The following is a 9614-nucleotide window of genomic DNA, read 5'->3' on the forward strand; positions in this document are numbered from 1 at the left end:
TTAAGGGGTTTTCAACCAGTTATTTATCTTTTTTACCATTTAGAGATGAATTACCAGTATTCTACGTGCTATGTACCGTAGAAATTTTCGATTTTCAGTGAGCGATCCGGCCCTGATAGATGCCTTCTGCACATCTATATGTTCTGTTTTGTTTTTGAGGCCGTCCAACTTCCAGGTTTTACGGACCGTTATCCCTTTTAATCGAGACGTTTCGTTTATTAGCAGTTAGATAATGTAGAAAAAAACTGGCCGTTATCCCTCTTAATTAGGATTTTTTCATTAATAGTGGGAGTCGAATGTTGACACTCTTGCCTTCGGCTCAGACGCCAACTCCACGCGAGTAAAAAACGCCATGGCACTCGCCCTGAAATATACTATTTCCACTGTTTCTTACAAATAGGAAACCAAAGAGGAATCCTCTTTGTAAGAAACAACGCAGTAATCGATGATTTTGGGAATTCCCAGGCATTATTTGGAGATAATTCACTAGTTAGTATTCACATAAATTATTCAGGGAATCGGGTGTGATTAGACGACGTTTTATCCCGAATGCTCAAATGATTTTCCGTCTATGCGAAATTGTTAAAGGATATTTTTTTTCCTCTGAATTATTATTTCCTTGTCCAAACATCTGGACATGAGATTATCCTCGTTCAAGTGCTATATAAGGAATTAAGATCGATTGAATCAATACCAGTCGGCTGATTTAATTCAGCTATTTGTTACGGAGTTTCTTTAGTAGAGACCAAGGGTGGACGTTATTTTGTCAATATCATGAAGAGTTTCATTGTATTTTTGGTGGTTGCTTCAGTGATTGCTTGTGGTTATGCTACTGCTGTCGGTGAAAATGTTCAACAGACAACCGGTAAGGCTCAAGAAAAGATACTACCGAAAGCGTATTTCGTTAATAGATTGCAATAATCGGAGGATGAGTTAAGAAACTCCATGAAAATTATTTTGTAAATATCTGCAAAACTAAGTTGAGAGAAAAATGTTGATTCTTCTACTTCTCTAACTCGTAAAATTCATTACGAAAATGTTCTCAAACATTCTATTAAAAACTCAATGGTTTTGGAGAGATCTACAAAATGAGATTCATAACTGTTTCATTTCAGCTCTATTGATGATTTCACTACTTTTTTTCTTAAGTGTGCCAAGTGAATTTGGCGATGACCTTCAAAATTGACATTCACCAACAAAGTTATAATATTTTTAATTAATAGTATTAGACAGATGGTGAACATCGGTGACAATTTTAAAATTTTAGAACTTATGGATATCGAGAAATTAAATAAACAAAATCAGTCTTATACACGACCTCTTATGGAGTTTTGATTAAATTGAACATTTCAACCCCCTAGGAACTCAAGAAAAATTTGAAAAAATTTGAAGATATGGGGAATGATGTGTTCAATATGATGGCGACAAAAAACAATGGGGTACCGGGGTGAATAAGAGAGATATTTCAACCCGCCGTACCCATTTGATCCCATGCTTTCTCGAGGTTCGTCACGCGAAATAGAGGATTTTCCGCATTTATTTTCTCGATGTCTAGTTCCAGTTGCAGATTTGAAATTTCGTCGGATGGATGAATACATATTTCTCCAGTGATAGAGGGAAAGAAAAAATTTTTTTTGAATCTTTTTTCAAATTCACTTGGCACCCTTAATGATAAATTTATGGATAATTCAATGAAAAAATAAACCCTGATGTCTTACAGTGGCAGCTAAAGAAGAGGCAACCGATTCAACTAAATTTGGTGAGTATAACCAATGACCTATTATTTTTGCGTCTGCATGAAAGCTTTGTAATCGTTCATGTTGAAGTTTCTAGTTTTTTCTGTCAAGGTAACCAAATATGGTCCACAAAGTCCAAACATACATGCGATTTTTAGATTGTATTGGTAGGTATACAATATGAGCAGATCCACACCAAATCAGCAGGACTGAAAAATTCGATGCTGGGGATTTTCCTCTCAATTTTTTCCGGAAACATGGCGATTAGACAACAATTTTGAAAAAAAAACAATTGAAAAATATGGATAATTGAGGGAGTATGATCTTTTGAAAATTGCTATTTTTTGGGCAAAAAAATTTGCTTTCCAAATTAACTCCAATATTTCTGCGGGCTTTCAAGTTATCAAATCGTCCTTTAGCACACTCTAAGAACATGAAAAACCTTCCAAAATCAGATGTCATACATGACATTATCTTCAGTTTGACAGGGTTTACACGAGAAACCTTTTTTTTTCAATCGTCAATCACTCAAAAAGCTAATTTTTTTTTAATTTGAATTTTTTTTTTGGCCTGTTGATTTGGCGTGGATATATATATATATATATATATATATATATATATATATATATATATATGATCTTTCAAATTTTGATATATTTTGTAGAGGCTTTACCAAATGTTATGATTTTTTCCGGAATATCGACTCCAATAAAATCCATCCGTTACCACCAATTATAATTCAATTTGTCATAAAGTTTCGGAAATTGATACATTTTTTAAACAATCGACTCTTTAACGATCATTTGTAAAATTATCATTGAAACAGATTCTTTCATGGCAGATTCTTTCAAAAATTGATGTTGATAACCTCTTGATTCCACCAAAATATGATGGGGAATCATTCCACTGGCAGTTACAGCATATTGTTAATGCAATTTTTTCCTCCACAAATATACTTTCTCATAGTTACTGAAAAAATCATTAGCAATATCAATTAAATTATGACTTGCGAAATTCGTCTTGAACCGAACCCTGATGAATCAAACCCAGTTAATTCTGGCTTCATGGAAATTTCCCAGAGTTTCTCTCTTTCTTCGCTGGGTTTTTTCCATAAACCCAGTGTTCACCCAGAGTTAACTCTGGGCTTGATCTATCAAGGAAGTTTTAAATCGTGAAAAAAAATTACAGTAACATATTAAAAATTCATACGATTTTAGTAATTTCTTGTCGTTTGATAGTAAAAATTTATAAACAAAAAATGGAGCGTTTTTAATATTTCTGAAAATTACTTATTCGTCCATGCATGTTATACTGTTTTGTGTGTTAACAATTATTATCTTTAATCGTCAGAAAATAATTTCATATCGCACAGATTTGGTTAAAATAAATAAAATTTAAAAATTCATCCGGTATGGTTTCAAGTCATAATTCAAAATTATCATTGAATATAATTATGATTTAGTTGGCATTATTCCTTGCAGATTTTGAAACAGAAATAAGAGGGACTATAGACACCTCATTTGTCACAGATGAACCTGGTAAGTATTCCTAATATTTCATTAAAAAAATATGAATGTGACTGCAAATAACTATTCGTACTATACTAAACGTAGTGAGATAAGACGAAAAGGTGTGACTTTCGCCTTGTCTCCTCTCGCGGCATCTCTAAATGCATTATTATGAATGTAAGAAGATTGAATTCCCTGCGTTGGTCACGCTAAATACAGTAGAGGCTTCGTATAAGATACCTCTCTATAAGATACTTCGCGCTCCGAGAGCTCGAGGCCTACCCCCACTCTCGGCATTTTTATCGCGTCCCGAATGTTTATGTTTCGTGGGCTTCTTATAAGATACCTATGGCCCCGGTCATTTTTCAACGGGAAGAGACTAGTTATAAGGATCAAACGGTGTTAAGGGTTAGACGGGAGAGACGAATAAAGGAATCATGAGGGTCTAATAACCTTAAGGGGGGGGAGGTCACAACTTTTTTCAAGTAATGGAAATATATATCGATTTTTTTCCTCTTTTCCCATCGAAAAATCGTAATTTTTCGCCTGTGATTATTCGCCAGTCCACCAACAATCCCCCAATATCAGCTGTCATTCTATCACGAGGGGTTATGTTTAGAGAGAAAAGGGAACGCGGGCGCTACAAATTCAAAACATTAAACACATATAAATTGATTAGTTATCGATACTCATTCAGTAAAAATGAAAATTTCATCGAATTCGGTGACGAGCGAGGTATCTTATTTGACACCCGCTGATCCCTATTTTTCACCTGTCTACGGACGCGCGTACAGTAGGCCGCCTCCCGGGGTTTGGGTTCTCGGAATTTACACTTATGAAACGACCCTTCTTCGCCAGCGAAAGAGCGAGAGCACTGAGTTAGAAAGAGATACGTGTAGAGGCAATGGTTTAAAAAAAAAATTCAAATAGAATTTAGAATAGAATTTAGAGAGAAAAAATTCCGATTCGCCCACCCGGGATTCGAACCCGGGTCTCCCAGTTACGCGCCGGGCACTCTTACCGTAGGGGAAAGTGTCACTAGGCCGATTGCGCGCGCTTATTATAGTCCATACGCTGTGTGGGTTGAGTATACATTTGACGGTCAAGTCTTGAAAAAATCATTTTCTATAGATTTTGCGTAGGCGTAGAATCCGAATCTTTTGGTATTCCGACTGTATTTTACCGCAAAATGAAAGTTATTGACATTTCAATTGTGGAATACTTTTAATTTAAATTATTTCAAATGCGACCATTTTCTCCATGGTATTATCAGCCAAACTTATAGGGCCGATATCGTTGGCATTCGCGTTTGACGGGGCGTTCCCTCGTCATAGTGAAATATTTATCTCGTCAATAAATAACAACATCGCCGAAAAACAAACGCCGATCGATTCATCATGCATTTTATCACTTTTTTCGGTGGAAACATTTTCTAATACGACTACCTTTTATCATGTTAATAGTGCTTCAATGTCCAGAGGTAGCCCTAGCCCCACCGGTGAACGGTTTCAATGGAAGCGCGGTATGTTGTATAAAAAATTACATAACTCGAAAACTACGCGGAATATCAAGAAAAATAAAAAACCGCTGTATTTGTTATGAAGTCTCGCATATTTATTCATTGAACTTTTTTGGAGTACAACCAAAAATGACTGCACCAGACACATTTTAACATTTAATTTGTTAATAACTTTCATTTTGCGGTAAAATACAGCCGGAATACCGAAAGATTCGGATTCTACGCCTCAAAATCTATAGAAAATGATTTTTTGCAAGACTTGACCGTCAAATGTATACTCAACCCGCACAGCGTATCGACTATCACGGATAACTACGCACGGTGAAGTACCGGGTAAATAGAATACTATTGCGCACAGTAGATAGAGAGCGGAAGATACAGAGACAGAACGGGCGTAAAGGGGAATTGTAATGGTGGGGGAACACTTCGCCTCGATTCCGGGAACCCCTATGTCCCACTGCATTGGGGGCATAGGGATTCCCGAAATTCCACTCTCCTACTGTCCCTAAGGTATCTTATACGAAGCCTCTACTGTAACTCGAATACTTCTCAATCCCACAAATGATTCGATCTCATATTGGATTCAATGTCACAACATTGGAAATGTCTCAATTACTTTTTATCGAAAGATTGGATTCTTTGCAGTGAAACTGGAAGATGTGGACAGCGGTGTGGAAAAAAATCCAACAGTTGCACTAATCAGGAATCGTCGTCTCACCTGTGACTTCTTCTCCTTCAGTTCATCACATGTGACGCCCAATCACGCGGCGTGCGCAACAAAATGCATGGGAATGGGACGCAAAGGTGGCAGCTGTCATGGTACCAACTGTGTCTGCCGGAATGACAAGTGGGTTGGATAATCCAAGATGGATAACCCACTGCATATGCTTAAATGACTCCAGTATTCCTTGTTCTATGACTCATTGTATTCCAGTATTAAAATGATTGAGATTAATTAATTGGATAAGCGAACGCTCATCTACTCGGGACGAATATGTAGTGACAAAGCAAACGAAACAATAAACGTTAATTAATTGAGGAAAGTTTTTTTGTTAGTTTTATTCATAAAAATCGAAAAGAAAACAAAATTTTTCAGCTATACCATCAATTTTGTAATGCCGCAGTAATCGATGGCTACCGGAGATTGTATTACTAGACAATTTTTATAGATTACTATAATTCCCTACAAACCAAGTTTTCAGAATTTTTTTTTGACTATTCGCAAGTGAAAGAAATTTTCAACAGAGAATCGGTTTACTTTCATACTCCAATTTGTGAATTCAATAATGTTGCATCGTATATAGGAGATATTTACATACAGGGTATTCCAGAAAGGGAGGTACTCCCTGACATGGGAGATAGGGGATTGAATTCTGAATCGGAAAGTCCAATGAAGTTTTTCGATCCGAAGCTTTATTGAAAAGTTATTGCAGAATGAAGCTCCGCCAATGAGGGGGCAGGATTAGAAAAGCGCGTATCAGTGTCCCAGCCGTGCATATGCAGTGGAGATATTAAGAAACTTCCCTAGTAAATTTTGGGGCTATGGAGTGGGGGAAAATATCACAGGTGCCGACACTACGCTGCATCCTTTGAAAAAACAAGCAGGGTTGTAAGCCTTTTTGGCAGAAGCCATGTGACATTTACTTTTTTTTCTGCCAATTCCATTGGTAATGACCTTCCGAATGGATCCGTCCAATTTCGCAGATGATAACTACTCCAAAAACTATTCATATTGGTAAGGGGAATAAACAACACCGACCTCTGATTCTGTCAGAGCTATACAATTTCATCCGGTAATGTCATAAGATCTACAATTTCATCCAATTTTAACTTCTACCTCTGTCATAGCTATGACATTTCATTAAATACAAAATACCATAAATTGTTGTTATGCCTTTTTAAGTCATATAGAGACGAAAATCATTGATAAAATGACGATGTGTAATTTTTTAGAAAAAAAGATTTTTGGATAAATTGCTCTATGCCTGGATGTACTGAATCGATTGACACAAAATTTTATACATAACTGTGGACTCATAATACAAATTAGTACACAAAATCTCAGATATCTAGTCCAAGTTTTACGCATATTATGGAGACCACATTAACTTTAAAGTGAAAAATTAGAAAAACGCTGATATCTTGAAAACTTTGTATGGGAGGGTATGCATATTTTGATTGGACTTGATAAAAGATACCATGACAAATATTTTGAAAAAAAAAAGTGAATCGGCCCAGTAGTTCAGGAGATATTGAGCATAATAGTTTTTTACAAAAAGGTGAACGTCTTCGAAACTACTCATCCGATTCAACTCGTGAACAATACACTTCTGTAGTATCATACAACCTACAATCATACCTGAGAAATTGCTATATCTCGGAAACTACTGGGCTGATTGAGCTGAACTTGTGCCCACAAATGCTCCAAAGTAATACCAATTATACGACAAAATTTCAGATTTTTCCCAAAGAATTTTGTGCGGGAACCGATTTCTTCCTTGATTTCCAGTCGAATGGTCCAGTGATTTCCTAACTAACTACCGCCTCAGTTTTACTCGTTCCACGTGTTAATAATCTTTTGGGGAAACTTAGCTGCAGGTAAGAGTCGACTCCTGTCAGGACCTGGGAGCTCAGCTGCGATTTTGCGGAATGTACAATAAAATGCATTCAGCAGGGATATATCGTAGGCCATTGTGAAGCTGACGAGTGCGTCTGCTCTCAAATCCCATGAGGTTATTCCGGGAAAAGGAATGATTGATTGCTTTCCTTTGGCCTTTGATCCGCTTCAGTATTCATCTTCTGTGAATGATTAATCATTTCACAGATAATTGAATACCAAAGTTGATGAATTGATAGAATGGTGCGTCGGAAAAACTATCGAGAGTTAATTATCTTTAATTTAGTTGTCATCATGATATTGAAATAAAAAATATGTTGATAAACCAAAATTAATTAATTATCCTCTACCAATTTCCCTCACCCATTTCAATTGACAAAATACATAATCAATACCACGGAAATACCTTACGCTAAACTGAATGTGTGGGAGTTTGGAACCATCCAGTTAATATGCAATTATCGGATAATTAATTGACAAAGCGAATGCCATCAATTAATTCGATTTAACGCTGATATTTTAATCATTTCCATTTTCTCCAATCAGATAAAATGAAAATTCTATGGTAGCGTGAAACATAATCACATTTATAAATTTGCGTGAAACAAAAACATTTATAAATTTGAGAACACATTTAGGGAACAGAAAACGGAAGAGCAGAGTGCGATATATGAGTCAGTTGATATGTAAAATGAAAACGGAGATTAGGGTAAACTGCCCAGTAGATGGACGTTTGTTTTTTTTTGGTAATTGAAAAAAAAATTGATCAAAAAAAAATCGCCATTCAGGGAATAAGAATCACAACAGTTAATGAAAATTCAAAGCAACAATTCGCATTTCAACATTTTTTTGCGTAATTTCCTATCCAAAAGTAGCTCGTCCATCTATAGGGCAGTGTCCATCTACTGGGTGGCTTACCCTACACACATGACACAGATTAACACTAGACTGGTCACACTGAGTGAAACTCCGTGGCGCGTCGTTTTTCTCTAATTACAATTGTCTGGCTAACCGGAAAAAATGAAAAAAAATTGACCCTGTCAATTGAAGTGTCTAAAAAATTATGGTAATTTTTAAATCAACATATTTTCAAAAATTCGTAAAGAAAACAAATTATTTCGGACAGATGAATTATTTTTCCCATGTTAAATGAAATTGCCCATGATGCAGTGTTGCCGGAAACTCGCTAAACGCGCCCAGGCAGTGTAGAGTGAATTCGGCAACGCTAAAGCCTAAATAACACCGCGGGGAATCCCCACGGAGGTGGCCAAAGTCGCAGGGACGCGTTTGGTGACCAGACTCGGGTCAAATTCCCAAAATTCAATGTAAATGCAAGGAAAAATCTGAAAAAATGTGGGGCTGACATGATTCTCGTCAAAACTGAAATTTTCGTTGTATAAAAAGTTGTCAATTTGAACAAAGCATTATAATGACCTTCCCGACCCGAAGGGAGGAAGTTATTGTAATGACCCCGAAAAACGAATCTAGAAATTTCATGATTTCTCCACGTTTCATGACCCCTATAAACTCTCCCGACCCTTTCCGGAGCCCGGTCTGTATGTGCGGATGTGTGTTTGTGTGTGTATGTATATATGTAAACAAAATTTTGCCCAACGATCTCTCTCGAACAAACGATGCGATTCAATTTTTTCTTTTGTAATCAATGCATGTTCATGGAACTTAGAACTGATTCGATTCTGAAGAACATCGCCTCAGCGGTTCTTTAGATATTGCAGTAAAACTAGTAAATCAACGTCGAAAAATGACATTTTTTTACAAATTTGCCGATTTCACTCAAAGTAACGATGGGATCGATTTCTCTCCATCATAATCGATGGAGCTTTGTGTACCTAAGACTGATTCAATTTACTAATTTCACGCGGTTCTGCATGACGTCTAACAAATTGCGTAAATTTTTTTATTGAACAAACGTTCATTGCGTTTTTTTATGTACCATTATAATCTCCAACAATTTCCAAAAACAATTTTTTAGACGTTATGCAGAGATGAGTGAAAATAGTAAATGGAAAAAACCCAATGGATGGGATTTGAATTAATTTTGTGTAATCGAAGTGTCTCCACATAACTTGAATCTCATTGGATTTTGAGCGAAATCGCCTCAGTGGTTGTTGAGTTTTTTGAATAAACCTTTCCAATTTTGCAATAAAAAAGAAGGGAAAGTTGGAAAATTTTAGAGTGGGTTAACTTTGAAGTTGGAAAATTTTGAAGTGGGT

At 36.3% G+C, this 9614-nt stretch overlaps 1 protein-coding gene across 2 annotated transcripts; it reads left to right on the forward strand.

Moving 5' to 3' along the window:
- The first annotated feature begins 706 nt into the window (after positions 1-706).
- On the forward strand, positions 707-5794 carry LOC107041554. 2 transcript variants are annotated; one of them, XM_015262156.1, is made up of 4 exons: positions 707-865; positions 1721-1759; positions 3218-3274; positions 5409-5794. In XM_015262156.1, exons 1-4 carry the CDS (start codon positions 775-777, stop codon positions 5621-5623), a joined length of 402 nt encoding a protein of 133 aa, XP_015117642.1. In that variant the 5' UTR covers positions 707-774; the 3' UTR covers positions 5624-5794. The 2 variants fall into 2 exon arrangements, with proteins under 2 accessions (XP_015117642.1, XP_015117643.1); XM_015262157.1 differs by having other exon boundaries at positions 1727-1759.
- Positions 5795-9614: the final 3820 nt, after the last annotated feature.

The sequence above is a fragment of the Diachasma alloeum genome, unplaced genomic scaffold (genome assembly GCF_001412515.2).
Source record: "Diachasma alloeum isolate Michigan unplaced genomic scaffold, Dall2.0 Dall_scaffold_00368, whole genome shotgun sequence".
NCBI lineage: Eukaryota > Metazoa > Arthropoda > Insecta > Hymenoptera > Braconidae > Diachasma > Diachasma alloeum.

Excerpts from the sequence above, each read along its gene's own strand:
- LOC107041554 (XM_015262156.1), top strand. The coding sequence starts at position 775 with ATGAAGAGTTTCATTGTATTTTTGGTGGTTGCTTCAGTGATTGCTTGT. Across the intron at positions 866-1,720 it reads AAATGTTCAACAGACAACCG|TGGCAGCTAAAGAAGAGGCA; the intron begins GTAAGGCTCAAG and ends GATGTCTTACAG. Across the intron at positions 3,275-5,408 it reads ATTTGTCACAGATGAACCTG|TGAAACTGGAAGATGTGGAC; the intron begins GTAAGTATTCCT and ends GATTCTTTGCAG.